This window comes from Erpetoichthys calabaricus, chromosome 5 (assembly GCF_900747795.2).
Source record: "Erpetoichthys calabaricus chromosome 5, fErpCal1.3, whole genome shotgun sequence".
Taxonomy (NCBI): domain Eukaryota; kingdom Metazoa; phylum Chordata; class Cladistia; order Polypteriformes; family Polypteridae; genus Erpetoichthys; species Erpetoichthys calabaricus.
Window position 1 is genome coordinate 13,436,479 of NC_041398.2, and position 20,505 is coordinate 13,456,983.

The window sequence follows — 20,505 nt, forward strand, 5'->3', positions numbered from 1 at the left end:
CCTGTGGCTGTGGAAGTGCACATTGTGAACAGGACTGACCCTAACCTTGTTCTGACTCTTGGGGACTGCTGGGTCACCCCAGGACCTTCTGCTTCCAGCCAGCCCCAGTGGAGCCTTTTGGTTAATGGGTAGGTGCTCCTCCTCATGTGCGGGTGGTGTTGGGATAGTTTTGGCTGTTTAGTGCTAACTAGGGGGTCTGATTGTCCCAGGTGCCCATACACAGGTGACAACTACTTGACCAGCTTGGTGACTGTGGACAGTACATCTGGAGTGGCCTACCCAAGTCATTACAAGAGATTTGTGTTTGAGATGTTTGCTTTTGTGGATCCTGTAGCTCAGCAAGCCTTGGCTGAAAAGGTAGAAATACTGTCTTGTGCTGCTTTGAGGCACCTATGGCCTTACATGAAGTAATACTGTGGTGGGCTCTAGTTTTGGGTATCCACGGGGCAAGGACTCTTGACTTCTGGGGCTATGAGTGATTGTGTGGCTTCACCATTGTCTTTTTTTTCTCTGTAGATCTTCATCTACTGTGTTGCTGCTGCCTGCTATCCCTCTGCCACAGACTCCTGTACTCAGAGCTGCCCTGCAAGAAGTGCGTAGCCTGCTTCAAACTAACAGACCAGTGATGCTGGTTATCTTTGTGGAACATTGACTTCATATTTGGAATGAATAGATTTCTAACATGTCGAGTTAGATGACTAGAAGCATTTGGGTTTCTCAATTTATGCTCCGAAGGTGGTTTTTGAAGTAACCCTCTTCTCCCCAAATTCTTTTAGGATCTGGCAGAGCTGCAGACAAGTTGGCACGAATTGCTTCATCCAGGAAGAATGTGCTCCTTCACAGTGGTCCTGTTGTCCTTGAGGCTGACCAGGTGCAAACATCCAGGCTGAAGCATGAAGGTAACCATCTTGATCCTCCTACTGGAGTAGGCCAGATATCTGAGGTATTCATCCTTCACTGTACGGCTTGGAGAGTAAATGTCCTTGGTCTTCCTCTCACAGCCCCTTTTCCTACTGGATACCTGGTGCTGGGAGTTGCAGTTGCCATGCTGATGGTGGTCCTGATTTTGGCTGTAGTTTCTGTGAGGAGGTTGAACAGTCAAAAAGTGAATCTGAAATCTTAATAAACCTTTTTGGGGTATAAAATTTGAGTGTTATTGCTCCGGTGCGGGAGTAGATGGGTGGTTATGCTTTGGAGTTTTTTTTTGACTTCATACCATTCAGATGTTTGGAGGGGTAGTCCACACTTTGGCACACTGAAGGAATTGCTTAGGAGATGTTGCTTGGAAGTTGTAGATGACCTGTGGGGGGAGCTTGTTTTACGTACTTTGTTGTAACTGGTCACATGTAGACGTCCTACATGCAAAGTTGTAAGTTTGCAATACTAATGTGGGGGGGAGGGGGGCTTTCAACATCTCCTGTATGTGAACCTCTGATCCCCGCTCTCGTACCTGTGCCTTCAGGGTAGGTTGCTTGACTTCATGCAGTTGTCTAGGGCAGCTGTTTTCAAACTGGTAGTGGGCATGAAGTAACCAAGGGGCACATGTTGCCATATGTGGCATAATTTTGCTATTCATAGGGAAACTTAACTAGTCTAGGGTTTATTTCTCCTGGATCTCTTCCAATTTTATCCCTTGCTTATATGGTTTATCCTGTTAAATGTGCATTACTCAATTATTTTTTTTTTTTTTTTTTTTTTTTTTTTCTTTCTATTCCCCACTTGAGTAACTTTAAATTTGTTAATCCCATTTGTCTGGTACTTAACTCATCGACCACATTTTTTTCTTTTACTCTTGACATGCATGTGGTGGTTATTTCCTTGATTGGATATCCTAAGCCTTCCTTTTTAATAGTATAGGGACCTAATCAATGACTTTAATTGGTGTGACTTAAACCACCTGGACACCAGCAAAACCAAGGAGCTGGTGGTGAATTTTAGGAGGACCAGACCCCTTATGGACCCCGTGATCATCAGACGTGACTGTGTGCAGACCTATAAATACCTGGGCGTGCAGCTGAATGTTAACTTGGACTGGACTGCCAATACTGATGCTCTGTGTAAAAGGACAGAGCTGCTTATACTTCCTTAGAAGGCTGGTGTCCTTCAACATCTACAATAAGATGCTGTAGGTGTTTTATCGGACGGTTGTGGTGTGCTGGGGAGGCAGCATAAAGGACGCCTCGTGCCTTGACAAACGGGTGAGGAAGGCAGGCTCTATTCTTGGCATGGAGCTTGACATCTGTGGCAGAGCAGGCACTCAGAAGGCTCCTATCAATAATGGAGAATCCACTAAACAGTGTCTTCTCCAGACAGAAGAGCAGCTTCAGTGACAGACTGCTGTCCCTGTCCTGCTCCACTGCCAGACTGAGAAGGTTGTTCCTCCCCCAAACTGACTCTACCTTCTCTCCCCCCCCCCCCCCCCCCCCCAACCCGGGTGGAATTGATAACATTTAACATACAAAGTAAATATTATTTTTTTTTTTTTTTAAATCTGGCTGCTGCTGGAGTATGTGAATTTCTTCTTGCAATTTAATAAAATATCTAATACCCTGGTCCTCCTAACCACCTTCATGATTTTCTTTCAAACCTTGGTCATTCAATCTCGTTAAGAACCAGAAAGCATACCACATTACAAATACCAATGACCTCCACCATTTTATTCTCGCATCGGTTAACTGGATGTACCTCCAGTCCTGTGGGTTTGTATAATCTTTTTCATGAACAAAGAGCTCCTGATGGCAGTGTGTTTTGTAATGGTTAAGGTGTTAAACCTCCAGGCCAGAGCTTGTGCATTAAAGAAATCCCACCACTGTGACCTTTAAAAGTCACTTTGGCTGCAAGGGGACCAATGTTATGAATTGCAGCTTGTCGTCTTGGTTTAATGTCCTATGGTGACCTTGCTTTCTCTATCTAATGTACTTCCCATTCTCAGGTACTTTAGCATTTCCACTTCCTTCCCTTGCTACTGCTGTAGCAATTTGAGTAAAGAAGCGGGCAGGAGTTACTTCACACATTTATTAGTAATTTGGCCAAAGTCTTTAAAGCTGCGATTTGCATGGTGGTAAACTATGGCCTTGCAGCTGCAGTAGCAGTGTAATTTGATTCCATAGACCAGTCTTGGCTTGTCTTCAGTCCAGCTTGCTTTTCAATTATGAGGTCTTCAAAAGGAGTAATGAGAATGGGCCACATGTCTACCTCAATAGGGCTGCCAAGATTAAAGTTCTCGTGTCCATCTGGTATGAGAAGTGAAGGTGGACTGATCAACTTGTTACCATTCTTACAACAAACCAATAGGGCAGGGGTGGTGAAATCCAGGCCTCAAGGGCTGCAGGCTTTCATTCTTACCATCTTCTTAATTATTGAACAGTTTCTGCTGCTGGTTACTTCTTTTAATTTGACTCGGGCCCCATACTTTAATTGGCAGCAAAATAAGCCACCACATGACCTGTGCCCATTACACAATACCTGAAATTAAGGAGAGATGATGGTCGTGGTAAGGTTGATCTCTCTCAAGTCACCCAAACATTTTGACAGTGCTCTTAGAACAGAAAAACAGTTTTCAACATGTGTGCTGTGGCAGAATGAGAGCAGCAACAAGCCACAGAATTAAATGAGGTTAATTAACATCAAGAATTGGATTCTCATTAAGAAAGTGGAGTTTGAAGCCCCATTTTAGCTGCTAATCTGTTAGTTTGTTTCACATCTCATTTCTGCTTGGCTGTCCTTTAATGAAGAAAGGAATCAATTCAGAGGGCTGAACTCTTCTAACAGGGAAAATCTATCTAAAATGGAATGTAAAAGGAGTTAAGTAGCAGTGAAAACTGATCATTGATTAGGAAAAGGGTGAGAAGGAAACCCTGCAGCCACTGCGGCCCTCCAGGCTTGTAGTTTGCCACCTCTGCTCTAGGGGGTTTAATTAGAGAGTGGTTTGGAATTCAATGCCAATCATAAGCCGCCGTACTTTGCCTAAATAAAGCAATGGTGGTTGGATGAGCTTGTAACGGTGCTACTAGAGATTAAAAGTACAACACCCTGCATTGGGTCTGATTCATGAACGTGCAGGGGCTGTTGGGATCAAAGGAGGTCAGTGTGGCTTTTTAAAAAAAGGGGGAGGGGGGCAAAATGACCAAAAGGAAGGATTATTTTGTGTTTCACGTTCCTGTCTGTCTGCATTCTGTTGGGTTACTTGTGCTTAATTATACTGGCCAGGCATGTTTCTTGGTTGGTATCTGGATTGTCTGCCTGTTACTTGAGGACTGTCTGTCTAGGGATTTATGGACATCTTGAGAAGAAGGGAGCGCTCCTGAACCAGTCTTCACCATTTTGGGAACTACCGGTAGGGCTTTATTTTTTTTTTTTTTTACATTCCCCCCCTTCGACGTGCTGATCTTTGGATTATCTATCTTCATTACATTTTATCCGTTGCAGTTTCCCCGTGGACTTTATAGTGAGTGAGTGTTTTATTGTTGTGGTTGGTTTTCATGTTTTATTGTACATCACCATAAAGGAACTGGGATGGTATCATTTGTTTTCATGATTCGTGTTAATACATTCATTATTTGCTATTTTTATTTCCGATGGCTTTTTGTCTCTGTGAGTGCGTGAATGGCATGCCAAGGCTGGGTGCATCCCTGCAATCTCCACCATCATAATAAATAAATCCCCATCTTCTTGATTGGTGTGAATCTTGGTGGCACCGGACCAATACAAGCTGTACTTGAATTCTATTGTATAGTTTGTGGATGTCTCACAGGCTGGAAGTCCAAAACACTGTCCCCCCTTTGCGACGCTGGTCTGATGTTACGTTTTCAACCCAATCAATAAAATTCCCTAATCCTGAGTTTATCCTAAAGATCGGGGTGGTTAGGTTAAAAAAAAAAAAAAAAATCCAAGCTCTGATGATGTGAGGAACTAAAAACGGGCCTCTGGACCTGTTAACCTTTCATGAGCTTTGTCTACTTTACATATGAAGCCTCATTAAATATTAACTTCTACACTAGAAATAAGGCCACCGCATGGCTCCAATGGAAGTTGCTTTGGCTAAAGGCGTCCACAAAAGTAGTGACGCTGTTTTGTCTTGAACGCGCTGCTCTTCTTCATGAGATCCATTTCTGCTTTTCCCGGTGACTTGGGCTATGAAGGTCATTGCAAATCAGCTTGACCAGAAAAGTGAACTTTTGATCTGGTGCGAGTGAAATTGAAGTAAATAATAAAACTCGAACCTCTTCTCCGACATTCCCTTAAATTTCTTTTCATGAAGTTCAGCTCTTGTAGGAGGTCTCCTTAAAAAGTGCACAGAAGTCAATTGAAATGATATCTGGGTGGCTGGGTGGGACTGTCAGCAGTTTCAGAGCGTGGTTTTGAGTGTGTTTGGGGGGCGGGGGTCTCCTCATTCCTAAAACCACAATTAAATTCCATGGGCACCTTGCCACAAAATCTCTGGAAGGGATGGATGTTTAATGATTACATCCATCAGTCCAGGAATGTGCCCATTCCAGCAATCATCAGGCGCGAGGCAGAAACAAACCCTGGATGAGGCATCAAGACATTGCAAGGTGAAAATGAGCGCACACACACACATGGGTCATTTTAGCACCACCAGACCTGCATGTCCTTGAAAGGAAACCGGAGCACATTATGGAAACCCACCAGGGGGGTAAAAAAAAATAAAAAGGTGGGGAACACCAGTGATGTGACTCCCTACAAGGCAGCTGTGCCACTGCTCTGTCACAATGTGTAATTATTAACAGTATTCATTATTTAACCCTAATCCATGACTGGGGGGGGGGGTCTCCAAGACCCCCTGTCACAGATTTTCAAATTCTTTCCCTTTCAAGGTAATAAGACGGCCATTTTGTGTTGTCTTGATAAATGTGCCGGAATCTGCTTCTCAGTAGCTTAGTGCAAATGAGTGCTACAGTAGCACAAAGTAGTTGGGGGTCTCCGAGACCCCCCATTCATGGAAACGTTACCATTTTTGTACAAGTGTTTTTGCTTTGTTTTATATTTTATATTTGAAGTTTCTCATTGGGACCTTCAAAGCAGCAGAAATTGTTCTGTAACCTTCCCCAGATTTGTGTGTTGAGACAATCCTGTCTCGGAGGTCTACAGACAATTCCTTTGACTTCATGCTTGGTTTGTGCTCTGACATGAACTGTCAACTGTGGGACCTTCTATAGACAGGTGTGTGCCTTTCCAAGTCCTGTCTAGTCAATTGAATTTACCACAGGTGGACTCCAATGAAGCTGCAGAAACATCTCAAGGATGATCAGGGGAAACAGGAGGCACCTGAGCTCAATTTGGAGCTTCACGGCAAAGGCTGTGAATACTTATGGACATGTGCTTTCTCAATTTTTTTAATTTTAATAAATTTACAAAAACCTCAAGTAGACTTTTTTCACGTTGTCATTATGGGGTGTTGTGTGTAGAATTCTGAGGGAAAAAATGAATTTAATTCATTTTGGAATAAGGCTGTAACATAACAAAATGTGGAAAATGTGATGCACTGTGAATACTTTCCTATCTATCTGTCTAGTTGACCAACTGACAAAGTGAAATTTAACAGGATACTCCATTTTGAGCACTAGGTGTCCACTAAGAAATGACAATGATATGATATTTCAATATTTAGGGGTAATCCGCCCAATTTTCTACTGCACAAGATTTCAGAATGTAAAACAAGGAGTGTCAAATGCCATGCAAGTGCTTAGAATGGGAGTGGAAGGGTGTCCCACTTCCATGACCTGTGTGACGCACTGGGAGCATCAGGACCTGTCACAGGAATTGAAGGATCAGTGCAAGTGTTCAGTGACGGCAGGAGCTACCACCTAGGAGTTGTGAGCAGGCCAACCTCCAGAAATCCCACTTTGTATAAAACCAAAACCCAAAGCAGCAGCTCACTCTTCAATGTCCCCCTCTAACTCAGTTGTTGTTTTTAATTGCCACAGTAAGAAAAAAATAAAAATACTAAAGCCATTCATGTAGCTAAGAAAATTTATTAAATCCTCAGATTCACTTTTTGCCAGTTCAACCTCCTCACAGCAAGTACAGCCAACATCTGCACCACCATCAACATGGCAGCTGCAACTCCCAGCACCAGGTATCCAGTGGGAAAAGGGGCTGTGGGATGAAGACGAAGGACATTTACTCTCCAAGTCATACAGTGAAGGATGAAGACAAAGGATCAGCCAAACCCAGAAGTAGAACTCTGGCCTACTCCAAGATGGTTACCTTCCTGCTCCAGCCTGATTCTTCGCACCTGATCAGCCTCAAAGACCACTGGACCACTGTGAAGGAGCACATTTTTCTTGGATGAAGTAATTCATGCCAAATTGTCTGCAGCTCTGCCAGATCCTGATAGCAGAAGGGAGTAAGGGTTAGTTCAACTAAGGCATTAGGAGCCAAACTGCCTCCACTCCTCTCTGCATTTAACAAAGCTATGCATTCCAAATACGGAGTAAATGTTCTACGAAGATCGTCAACATACAATACAATACAATTTATTTTTGTGTAGCCCAAAATCACACAAGAAGTGCCACAATGGGCTTTAACAGGCCCTGCCTCTTGACAGACCCCCAGCCTCGACTCTCTAAGAAGATAAGAAAACCCTTGTAGGGACAAAATGGAAGAAACCTCGGGAAAGGCAGTTGAAAGAGAGACCCCTATCTAGGTGCTGTGTGTGTCAAAAAGAAGGGGGTCAATACAATACACAGAACAGAACAAATCCTCAATACAGTATAAAAATAAAAATTGTAGAATTACGGAGGAGAATTTAACAGTAGATGATATCACATAATAGGATTTGGATCGGTTTATCACAGCACCTCTGGTCAATTCATTTGAATTAAGCTAATCACTTCTCGCAGTGCAGCTCTGGGTACAGGGTTTTGCTGCAAAGGGATAGCAGGCAGCAGTAACACAGTAGATGAAGATCTACAGAGAGAAAAGGGAAAATCACACTTGGTAGGAGCTCCACAACTGGACACCTACAACACCTTCTCAGTTCTTTTACAAGAACTGTGATTCTGCTTCACTGCAGACTGAAGTCCTAAAGAAACATGGAACATGACCACAAGAGCCTCAAAAGCAGCCATGATGCAGAATCTGTACAAGGCAAGGAAACCCACCTTTTCAGCCCTGACTCGCTGAGCTACAGGATCCACAAAAGCAAACATCTCAAATCTCTTATAATGACTTGGGTAGGACAATCCAGATGTGCTGTCCACAGTCACCAAGCTGGTCAAATAGTTGTCCCCAGTGTATGGGCACTTGGGCAAAGCAGACCCCCAAGTTAGCACTGAAGAGCCAAGACAATCCCAACACCACCCTCACAAAGGGGGGCACCTACCCATTCACCAGAAGGCTCCACTGGGGATGGCTGGAAGCAGAAGGTCCTGAAGTGACCCAGCAGTCCCCAAGAGTCAAAACAAGGTTAGGGTCAGTCCTGTTCATGATGTGCACTTCCACAACCACAGGATCCCTCAGAGTTTTGGTCACTGGGTAGTCAGCATCCACATAGTAGAAGCCATAGGAGGAATCTAGACATGGAAAAGAGATTTTGGTTACAGGGAAGAATTTCAGGTAGGCCTGAAAATGATCTTCTCATATGAAGGCCACTATGTTCTAGAGGAGGTTCATTCAGAGATTACTTTTTAAGGAATCAGCTGATAAGCCCACAGGGATCCCACCCCATGAAGTATCTGTTGCAATGACCAATTACAGGTTAAATGGCCCTTGCTCTACTACTGGAAGAGGTGGCTCCACAGTATACACCTCAGCCTCCACTTGCACATCCTGGCTTCCCGAGTAGGTGCACTGGAAGAACAACCTGAGGAGAGAAACATCACATCATAGCAGGTAGAGCACATTTAGGGTTAGAGGAAGCAGGTCCAGAAGCCTTACTTGTAGACACTGTCCCTGGTGATGGAGCCCTCTGGACCACTCCTCACAGTGATGGCAGCAGACATGGTGTTCTGGTAAGTCACATTGCCACCAGCCACCTGAAACAGGGACATTACAATCACTGCTGGCCCCAACTGATTGGGTGAGGCCACCTTTCCATACCACTAGCACCCCATTTTGCACTTTAGAATTATTCTCAGAATTCTAAACCAGAAATCAAGCAGATTGGTGACATCTTAACATTGTTTTATGTGGGGTGAAGTTCAGATTGTGTTTGCCCATCAAATTTTTTCAAGCCAAACATCTTCTGAACCGACACTGGGCAAATGTTATGACGTCCCCCAGATGGAGCCTCACGTGAACTGTGCTGCCACAGGCACTGACTGGAAACTGGTACATGACAAAGCTGGACAGGCTGGTCACAGTGCAGCAGCTGGATTAACTATTACACAAAGTAGACAGTGCATAGGGCATCGGTATGTATATGTAAATACAAAATAGTCTTAACAAAAGTTAACAATCATATTAATCTTCAATACAAGAAAATCAGAATGTGGCAACTGGCACCCGGTCCACTGAGGCTCCCATGATCGTTCTTGTCTTTTTCATGTCAATGGTCCTAAAACACATTTTTAGGGTTGTGTATTATAGAAGTAAATATTTAACTCCGAGGATTTATTCAAAGTTTAAAATTGTAATACGTTCATAGCCCGTCTTTAAGGAGACCTGTTAAATGTGGGCGACTATTTCATTAGGACATTCGAGTAAACAACAACAGTCAAACATTTCTTTAAATCTGACTGACTTAATCAAGTAGAGCCCACACTTAAGTCAACCTCAATCCATTACAATTAGGCGGACACAAATTTGTATTCATATGCTGATTGAAATTTTCTTCAGATGTTGTTTAGTAACAATAATTATATCATATCAAAACTTTTACGATCATTATTTTTCAAAACTGCTAACCATAAATGATGGTGGTAAACATACACTGCAGTCGTAATAATACAATCGACAGAGTACTATAGTGTAAGATAGTGACACTAGTACACTATGGACGCAGATGTATTTTATGAATATACACTTCGTCTCTCACAGTCACTTTATCCTGACCGTCCACCTTTAGAAATTACTCACACCTTTCTTTTTAAATATCAGTAAGGCAATTGGCTACAGTGGAACGTGAATGACAGATAACACCGATTGGCGATTTGCTGAATAAAAAGGTGATTGACCGCGACGTTTACATTTGCAATTGGGTGATAAGTGCCTGACGTACACAAATGTAATATATGATTGGTTGATTTGTCACGCACATTATACTCCGGTCTGCAGCAATATCTACTTGTATTTGTTTGACAGCGCTTTGTCAATTTGACAGCTTTTGCGCTAATTTAAGAGGTAGCCTATATGCATCATTCTCATTCGACAATGTTGGGTTGTGAGGACAGAGAAATTTGGAGAGCTTTGGTGACAGATGGTGACTAACAGCGGAAAACGACGTATAAAAGTTAAATTAATGGACAAGTACCATAAGCAGAATAAAATGAACACAGACTTTTCTGACCTTTTACTGGTGACGTGAGGCTGAAACAGCGAAGGTCGCTTCACTTGCACTATTGATTTCTTGCCTTGACCTCAGTTAACCACCAGATGTCGGTGTTCATACTGGAGATGAGGCTTCAAAGCTTCGAATCGTTTTCAGCACAAATAGAAAGAAAGCCTCAAAGCTTCACGAGGCTTCATTTCCCAATCATTATACATAACGAATTATTCCCAAATCTTCTTTTTTACAAAGTCCCTCTCTATAAATACACGTAGTTGTCACGTTTCTCATCTTCCTTGATGTTTCCTGATGGGGGTCATTAAATGAAGAGACACGTCGCCCCGCAGCGCGGACACTTCTGCACGGTCTACGGTTAGACGGATCAGTCCGATGCTGTGACGTGCTGATTGCTCAATAAACTCACACGAGCTAAAGGACTGCCGCCCATTTCCCGCGCTCCATTCTCGCGCCTTCTCACTAACGTGTCACGTGCACGCGCCGCCGCCACAGATAATTTAAACCCCCGCGCGCGCTCTCTTGTTCATGTGGTGTTCCTGTTGGGCGCATTTACAGCATGGCGTGTTTAGATTGTTGGTGTCTTTTCTGGCTGGTCGTTTGCGTGTCAGGCGCTCAGTTTGTCTTCGGGGATGTCCGCGTGACTAAGAAATGTGATGAGGAGACGATGACGCTGTCATTTGAAGGCTCTCCGACCGTTTTTATCCAGAGTGAGTGCGCCGTGTCTTCAATCACTGGGACTTGTCCGTACCTGCTTATTTAACTAAATGTCGTCCCCTATTTTTTTTTTTTTGTATTCCTTTAGAGACGAGAGCCGGACTGGTAAAGGTGACCAAAGATCTCCCAGCAATCGTTCTCCGTGGACAGTCTGGTCGCACCACACTAACGGTGCCCTTTTCTTCTCCGTACGGTTATGTAGCTGAGCAGGTGAGTAGCGCCGGCACTTCAGCCGTTGGTGGTTTTTAATCAAGCTGTATATCCTGGTTTGTGCCTCTCCTGTTCTCTTTAGGGCTCCCAGTATGTAATGACAATTGCCGTTGGATCAAGATCAAATATCAAAACCTTCACATGTCCTAAGCCAGGTATACTACTTTTCTAGATTAGCACCTGGAGTGTCTCTGCCATCTTCTAAATAGAATCTTTCACAGATTGGCGAGCTGTTAAAGTCATTGTTAATGAGAGATGCACAGTTACTGACAGTGAGAAGCTCCCTTGTGGAGGGTCTTCATCTATCAATCCAGCAGATTGTGAAGCCAACAACTGTTGCTATGATTCGAGTAGCAGCACCAGTCCATGCTACTATGCCAATGATGGTGAGTGGTTTGGGGGGTGTGAGTGAGCAAAGGTGTCTGCTACTGGATATTTATGCTTGTGTTTGCTTTGGCCAGTGACTGTGCAGTGCACCCTGGATGGCCAGTTTGTGGTGGTGGTGTCGGAGAATGTGACCCTTCCTCCTCTGGATCTTGGGTCCATCCAGTTGGTGGACAGCAGTTGCAGCCCTGTGACCAGCCTGTCCAGCTTTGTTGTGTACCAGTTTCCAGTCAGTGCCTGTGGCAGCACAGTTCAGGTGAGACTCCATCTGGGGGATATATAGGAGCAGGGGGCTCTCCTGCTACTTGTGATCTTGAGTGCTGGGTATTTAAATGTAACCCCCCAAATCCTGTACTAACTTCCTGGTCAGCAGTAATTGTAAAGTTCCTGTTTTCAGCTGGCTGGTGGCAATGTGACTTATCAGAACACCATGTCTGCTGCCATCACTGTGAGCAGTGGTCCAGAGGGCTCCATCACCAGGGACAGTGTCTACAAGTAAGGCTTCTGAACCTGCTTCCTCTAACCCTAAATGTGCTCTACCTGCTATGATGTGGTGTTTCTCTCCTCAGGTTGTTCTTCCAGTGCACCTACTCTGGAAGCCAGGATGTGCAAGTGGAGGCTGAGGTGTATACTGTGGCACCACCTCTTCCAGTAGTAGAGAAAGGGCCATTTGACCTGGAATTGGTCATTGCAACAGGTATTGTAGGGGGTGGTGGCTCATTTCATTTGACATTCTTTTACAAATCTGTGGATTTGTAGCTTAGCTGTTAATTCCCCCTTCTCTCCATGGTCAGATCCCACCTATGGCTCCTACTATGTGGATGCTGACTACCCAGTGACCAAAACTCTGAGGGATCCTGTGGCTGTGGAAGTGCACATCGTGAACAGGACTGACCCTAATCTTGTTCTGACTCTTGGGGACTGCTGGGTCACCCCAGGACCTTCTGCTTCCAGCCAGCCCCAGTGGAGCCTTCTGGTTAATGGGTAGGTGCTCCTCGTGTGAGGATGGTGTTGGGATAGTTTTGGCTGTTCAGTGCTAACTAGGGAGTCTGCTTGTCCCAGGTGCCCATACACGGGCGACAACTACTTGACCAGCTTGTTGACTGTGGACGGCACATCTGGAGTGGCCTACCCAAGTCATTACAAGAGATTTGTGTTTGAGATGTTTGCTTTTGTGGACCCTGTAGCTCAGCAAGCCTTGGCTGAAAAGGTAGAAATACTGTTTTGTGCTGCTTTGAGGCACCTATGGCCTTACTCGAAGTAGTACTGTGGTGGGCTCTAGTTTTGGGTATCCACGGGGCAAGGACTCTTCAGTTCTGGGGCTATGAGTGATTGTGTGGCTTCACCATTGTCCTTTCTTTGTAGATCTTCATCTACTGTGTTGCTGCTGCCTGTTATCCCTCTGCCACAGACCCCTGTACTCAGAGCTGCCCTGCAAGAAGTGCGTAGCCTGCTTCAAACTAACAGACCAGTGATGCTGGTTATCTTTGTGGAACATTGACTTCATATTTGGAATGAATAGATTTCTAACATGCCGAGTTAGATGACTGGAAGCATTTGGGTTTCTCAAGATGGCTCTTAAGGTAGTTTTTGAAGTAACCCTCTTCTCCCCACATTCTTTCAGGATCTGGCAGAGCTGCAGACAAGTTGGCACGAATTGCTTCCTCCAGGAAGAATGTGCTCCTTCACAGTGGTCCTGTTGTCATTGAGGCTGACCAGGTGCTAACTTCCAGACTCCAGCAGCAAGGTAACCATCTTGATTTTCCTACTGGAGTAGGCCAGATATCTGTTTGAGGTCTTCATCCTTCACTGTACGGCTTGGAGAGTAAATGTCCTTGGTCTTCCTCCCACAGCCCCTTTTCCTACTGGATACCTGGTGCTGGGAGTTGCAGTTGCCATGTTGATGATGGTCCTGATTTTGGCTGTAGTTGCTGTGAGGAGGTTGAACAGTCAAAAAGTGAATCTGAAATTTTAATAAACCTTTTTGGGGTACAAAATTTGAGTTTTCTTATTGCTCCGGTGCGGGAGTAGATGGGTGGTTATGCTTTGGAGTTTTTGACTTCATACCATTCAGATTTTTGGAGGGGTAGTCCACACTTTGGCACACAGAAGGAACTCTTGAGGAGTTGTTGCTTGGAAGTTGCAGATGACCCGTGGGGGAGCTTGTTTTATGTACTTTGTAGTAACTGTTCACATGCAGACCTACATGCAAAGTTGTAAGTTTGCCATACTAATGATGTGGGGGACATTAAACATCTATGTGAACCTTTGATCCCCGCTCTCGTACCTCTGCCTTCAGGGTAGGTTGCTTGACTTCATGCCCCCTACCAGTGTGAAAACAGCTGCCCTAGACAACTGCATGAAGTAACAAAGGGGCACGAATGTTGCCATATGTGGCATAATTTTGCTATTCGTAGGGAAATTTTAAACTTGTAGCGATTTGTATCAGCAGCAAAAATAGGAATAAATTAGGGGTTCAAGAAAACACGGGGGGGAGGGGGGGCGCAATTTAAAACTGACTCGGGTCGCAAATAAACCTCTTTCAATTGTTTTTCTCTTGCTTATATGGTTTGTCCTGTTAATTGTGCATTACTCAACAGAACTTTTTTTTTTTTTTTTTTTCCTTAACTCTTGACATGCATATGGTGGTCATTTCCTAGATTGTATATCGTCAGCCTTCCTTTTAATAGTATATGGACCTAATCAATGACTTTAATTGGTGTGACTCAAACCACCTACACCTGGACACCAGCAAAACCAAGGAGCTGGTGGTGGATTTTAGGAGGACCAGACCCCTCATGGACCCCGTGATCATCAGACGTGACTGTGTGCAGACCTATAAATACCTGGGAGTGCAGCTGAATGTTAACTTAGACTGGACTGCCAATACTGATGCTCTGTGTACAAGGACAGAGCTGCTTATACTTCCTTAAAAGGCTGGCATCCATCTTCAATAAGATGCTGTAGGTGTTTTATCAGACGGTTGTGGTGTGCTGGGGAGGCAGCATAAAGTACGCCTCGTTCCTTGACAAACGGGTGAGGAAGGCAGGCTCCTATCAATAATGGAGAATCCACTAAACAGTGTCTTCTCCAGACAGAAGAGTAGCTTCAGTGACAGACTGCTGTCCCTGTCTTGCTCTACTGCCAGACTGAGAAGATTGTTTCCCCCCCCCCCCCCCCCCCCCCCCACCCCGGGTGGAATTGAGAACATTTAACATACAAAGTTAGTCTTTTTTTCCTGCATTGTTATCAATCAATCTTTAATGTGTTTTTTTTATTTTATTTTTTTTTTTTTCATCTGGCTGCTGCTGCCGTATGTGAATTTCTTCTTGCGATTTACTTAAATATCTAATACCCTGGTCCTCCTAACCACCTTCATGATTTTCTTTCAAACCTTGATCATGCAATCTCGTTAAGAACCAGAAAGCATAACACATTACAAGTACCAATGACCTCCACCATTTTATTCTCGCATCGGTTAACTGGATGTACCTCCAGTCCTGTGGGTTTGTATAATCTTTTTCATGAACAAAAAGCTCCCGATGGCAGTGTGTTTTGTAATGGTTAAGGTGTTAAACCTCCATGCCAGAGCTTGGGGATTAAAGAAATCCCACCACTGTGACCTTTAAAAGTCACTTTGGCTGCAAGGGGACCAATGTTATGAATTGCAGCTTGTCTTCTTGGTTTAATGTCCTATGGTGACCTTGCTTTCTCTATCTAATGTACTTCCCATTCTCAGGTACTTTAGCATTTCCACTTCCTTCCCTTGCTACTGCTGTAGCAATTTGAGTAAAGAAGCGGGCAGGAGTTACTTCACACATTTATTAGTAATTTGGCCAAAGTCTTTAAAGATGCGATTTGCATGGTGGTAAACCATGGCCTTGCAGCTGCAGTAGCAGTGTAATTTGATTCCATAGACCAGTCTTGGCTTGTCTTCAGTCCAGCTTGCTTTTCCATCATGAGGTCTTCAAATGGAGTAATGAGAATGGGCCACATGTCTACTGCAATAGGGCTGCCAAGATTAAAGTTCTCGTGTCCATCTGGTATGAGAAGTGAAGGTGGACTGATCAACTTGTTACCATTCTTACAACAAACCAATAGGGCAGGGGTGGTGAAATCCAGGCCTCAAGGGCTGCATGCTTTCATTCTTACCATCTTAATTATTGAACAGTTTCTGCTGCTGGTTACTTCTTTTAATTTGACTCAGGCCCCATACTTTAATTGGCAGCAAAACAAGCCACCACATGACCTGTGCCCATTACACTATACCTGAAATTAAAGAGAGATGATGGTCGTGGTAAGGTTGATCTCTCTCAAGTCGCCCCAACATTTTGACAGTGCTCTTAGAACAGAAAAACAGTTTTCAACATGTGTGCTGTGGCAGAATGAGAGCAGCAACAAGCCACAGAATTAAATGAGGTTAATTAACATCAAGAATTGGATTCTCATTAAGAAAGTGGAGTTTGAAGCCCCAGTTTAGCTGCTAATCTGTTAGTTTGTTTCACATCTCATTTCTGCTTGGCTGTCCTTTAATGAAGAAAGGAATCAATTCAGAGGGCTGAACTCTTCTAACAGGGAAAATCTATCTAAAACGGAATGTAAAAGGAGTTAAGTAGCAGTGAAAACTGATCACTGATTAGGAAAAGGGTGAGAAGGAAAACCTACAGCCACTGCGGCCCTCCAGGCTTGGAGTTTGCCACCTCTGCTCTAGAGGGTTTCATTAGAGAGTGGTTTGGAATTCAATGCCAATCATAAGCCGCCGTACTTTGCCTAAATAAAGCAATGGTGGTTGGATGAGCTTGTAACGGTGCTACTAGAGATTGAAAGTGCAACACCCTGCATTGGGTCTGATTCATGAAGGTGCAGGGGCTGTTGGGATCAAATGGGGGTCAGTGTGGCTTTTTAAAAAAAGGGGGAGGGGGGCAAAATGACCAAAAGGAAGGATTATTTTGTGTTTCACGTTCCTGTCTGTCTGCATTCTGTTGGGTTACTTGTGCTTAATCATAATGGCCCGGCACGTTTCTTGGTTGGTGTCTGGATTGTCTGCCTGTTACTTGAGGACTGTCTGTCTAGGGATTTATGGACATCTTGAGAAGAAGGGAGCGCTCCTGAACCAGTCTTCACCATTTTGGGAACTACCGGTAGGGCTTTATTTTTTTTTTTTTACATTCCCCCCTTCGACGTGCTGATCTTTGGATTATCTATCTTCATTACATTTTATCCGTTGCAGTTTCCCCGTGGACTTTATAGTGAGTGAGTGTTTTATTGTTGTGGTTGGTTTTCATGTTTTATTGTACATCACCATAAAGGAACTGGGATGGGATCATTTGTTTTCATGATTCGTGTTAATACATTCATTATTTGCTATTTTTATTTCCGATGGCTTTTTGTCTCTGTGAGTGTGTGAATGGCAGGCCAAGGCTGGGTGCATCCCTGCAATCTCCACCATCATAATAAATAAATCCCCATCTTCTCGATTGGCGTGAATCTTGGTGGCACCGGACCAATACAAGCTGTACTTGAATTCTATTGTAAAGTTTGTGGATGTCTCACAGGCTGGAAGTCCAAAACACTGTCCCCCCCCTTGCCACGCTGGTCTGATGTTCCGTTTTCAACCCAATCAATAAAATTCCCTAATCCTGAGTTTATCCTAAAGATTGGGGTGGTTAGGTAAAAAAAAAAAAAAAAAAATCCAAGCTCTGATGATGTGAGGAACTAAAAACGGGCCTCTGGACCTGTTGACCTTTCATGAGCTTTGTCTACTTTACATATGAAGCCTCATTAAATATTAACTTCTACACTAGAAATAAGTCCACCGCATGGCTCCAATGGAAGTTGCTTTGGCTAAAGGCGTTCACAAAAGTAGTGACGCTGTTTTGTCTTGACCGTGATGCTCTTCTTCATGAGATCCATTTCTGCTTTTCCCGGTGACTTGGGCTATGAAGGTCATTGCAAATCAGCTTGACCAGAAAAGTGAACTTTTGATCTGGTGCGAGTGAAATTGAAGTAAATAATAAAACTCGAACCTCTTCTCCGACATTCCCTTAAATTTCTTTTCATGAAGTTCAGCTCTTTTAGGAGGTCTCCTTAAAAAGTGCACAGAAGTCCATTGAAATGATATCTGGGTAGCTGGGTGGGACTGTCAGCAGTTTCAGAGCGTGGTTTTGAGTGTGTGTGTGTGTGGGGGGGGGTCTCCTCATTCCTGAAACCACCATTAAATGCCATGGGCACCTTGCCACAATATCTCTGGAAGGGATGGATGTTTAATGATTACATCCATCAGTCCAGGAATGTGCCCATTCCAGCAATCATCAGGCGCGAAGCAGAAACAAACCCTGGATGAGGCATCAAGACATTGCAAGGTGAAAACGAGCACACACACACACATGGGTCATTTTAGCACCACCAGACCTGCATGTCCTTGGAAGGAAACCGGAGCACATTATGGAAACCCACCAGGGGGGTAAAAAAAAAAAAAAAGGTGGGGAACACCAGTGATGTGACTCCCTACGAGGCAGCAGTGCCACTGCTCCGTCACAATTTGTAATTATTAACAGTATTCATTATTTAACCCTAATCCATGAATTGGGGGAGGGTCTCCAAGACCCCCAGTCACAGATTTTCAAATTCTTTCCCTTTCAAGGTAATAAGACGGCCATTTTGTGTTGTCTTGAAAAATGTGCCGGAATCCACTTCTCATTAGCTTAGTGCAAATAAGTGCTACAGTATCACAAAGTAGTTGGGGGTCTCCGAGACCCCCCATTCATGGAAACGTTACCATTTTTGTACAAGTGTTTTTGCTTTGTTTTATATTTTATATTTGAAGTTTCTCACTGGGACCTTCAAAGCAGCAGAAATTGTTCTGTAACCTTCCCCAGATTTGTGCCTCGAGACAATCCTGTCTCGGAGGTCTACAGACAATTCCTTTGACTTCATGCTTGGTTTGTGCTCTGACATGAACTGTCAACTGTGGGACCTTCTACAGACAGGTGTGTGCCTTTCCAAGTCCTGTCCAGTCAATTGAATTTACCACAGGTGGACTCCAATGAAGCTGCAGAAACATATCAAGGATGATCAGGGGAAACAGGAGGCACCTGAGCTCAATTTGGAGCTTCACGGCAAAGGCTGTGAATACTTATGGACATGTGCTTTCTCATTTTTTTTAATTTTAATAAATTTACAAAAACCTCAAGTAGACTTTTTTCACGTTGTCATTATGGGGTGTTGTGTGTAGAATTCTGAGGAAAAAAATGAATTTAATCCATTTGGGAATAAGGCTGTAACATAACAAAATGTGGAAAATGTGATGCACTGTGAATACTTTCCTAAATATCTATCTAGTTGACCAACTGACAAAGTGAAATTTAACAAGATACTCCATTTTGAGCACTAGGTGTCCACTAAGAAATGACAATGATATGATATTTCAATATTTAGGGGTAATTCGCCCAATTTTCTACTGCACAAGACTTCAGAATGTAAAACTAGGAGTGTCAAATGCCATGCAAGTCCTTAGAATGGGAGTGGAGGGGTGTCCCACTTCCATGACCTGTGTGACGCACTGGGAGCATCAGGACCTGTCACAGGAATTGAAGGATCAGTGCAAGTGTTCAGTGACGGCAGGTGCTACCACCTAGGAGTTGTGAGCAGGCCAACCTCCAGAAATCCCACTTTGTATAAAACCAAAACCCAAAGCAGCAGCTCACTCTTCAATGTCCCCCTCTAACTCAGTTGTTGTTTTAAATTGCCACAGTAAAAAAAAAAAAAAATAAAAATACTAAAGCCATTCATGTAGCTAAGAAAATTTATTAAATCCTCAGATTCACTTTTTGTCAGTTCAACTTCCTCACAGCAAGTACAGCCAACATCTGCACCACCATCAACATGGCAGCTGCAACTCCCAGCACCAGGTATCCAGTGGGAAAAGGGGCTGTGGGAGGAAGACAAAGGACATTTAGTCTCTAAGTCATACAGTGAAGGATGAAGACAAAGGATCAGCCAAACCCACAAGTAGAACTCTGGCCTACTCCAAGATGGTTACCTTCCTGCTCCAGCCTGATTCTTCGCACCTGATCAGCCTCAAAGACCACTGGACCACTGTGAAGGAGCACATTCTTCTTGGATGAAGTAATTCATGCCAAATTGTCTGCAGCTCTGCCAGATCCTGATAGCAGAAGGGAGTAAGGGTTAGTTCAACTAAGGCATTAGGAGCCAAACTGCCTCCACTCCTCTCTGCATTTAACAAAGCTATGTATTCCAAATATGGAGTAAATGTTCTACGAAGATCGTCAACATACAATACAATACAATTTATTTTTGTGTAGCCCAAAATCGCACAAGAAGTGCCACAATGGGCTTTAACAGGCCATGCCTCTTGACAGACCCCCAGACTTGACTCTCTAAGAAGATAAGAAAACCCTTGTAGGGAAAAAATGGAAGACACCTCAGGAAAGGCAGTTAAAAAGAGAGACCCCTATCTAGGTGCTGTGGGTGTCAAAAAGAAGGGGGTCAATACAATACACAAAACAGAACAAATCCTCAATACAGTATTAAAATAAAAATTGTAGAATTAAGGAGGAGAATGTAACAGTAGATGATATCACATAATAGGATTTAGATCTGTTTATCACAGCATCTCTGGTCAATTCATTTGAATTAAGCTACTCACTTCTCACAGGGCAGCTCTAGGAACAGGGTTTTGCTGCAAAGGGATAGCAGGCAGCACTAAC

At 43.8% G+C, this 20,505-nt stretch overlaps 2 protein-coding genes across 4 annotated transcripts in view; both read left to right on the top strand.

The window, feature by feature from the left end:
* The window catches only part of LOC114641741 (zona pellucida sperm-binding protein 4-like), a 271,334-nt gene that overhangs the window by 244,717 nt on the left and 6,112 nt on the right, over nucleotides 1-20,505 (top strand). The window contains exons 11-13 of one of the 3 annotated variants that reach the window (XM_051927431.1): nucleotides 777-899; nucleotides 13,401-13,523; nucleotides 13,630-13,717. In XM_051927431.1, the coding sequence (XP_051783391.1) occupies nucleotides 777-899; nucleotides 13,401-13,523; nucleotides 13,630-13,717 (334 nt within the window). Of the gene's footprint in view, nucleotides 1-776; nucleotides 900-13,400; nucleotides 13,524-13,629; nucleotides 13,775-20,505 lie in introns of those variants that run through there. The other 2 variants (XM_051927433.1, XM_051927432.1) reach the window with 2 other exon arrangements.
* Nucleotides 1-20,505, top strand: part of LOC114641722 (zona pellucida sperm-binding protein 4-like) — a 177,463-nt gene that overhangs the window by 72,282 nt on the left and 84,676 nt on the right. The window contains exons 4-5 of the mRNA XM_051927462.1: nucleotides 11,475-11,547; nucleotides 11,614-11,778. Of these exons, the coding sequence (XP_051783422.1) occupies nucleotides 11,475-11,547; nucleotides 11,614-11,778 (238 nt within the window). The remainder of the gene's footprint in view (nucleotides 1-11,474; nucleotides 11,548-11,613; nucleotides 11,779-20,505) is intronic.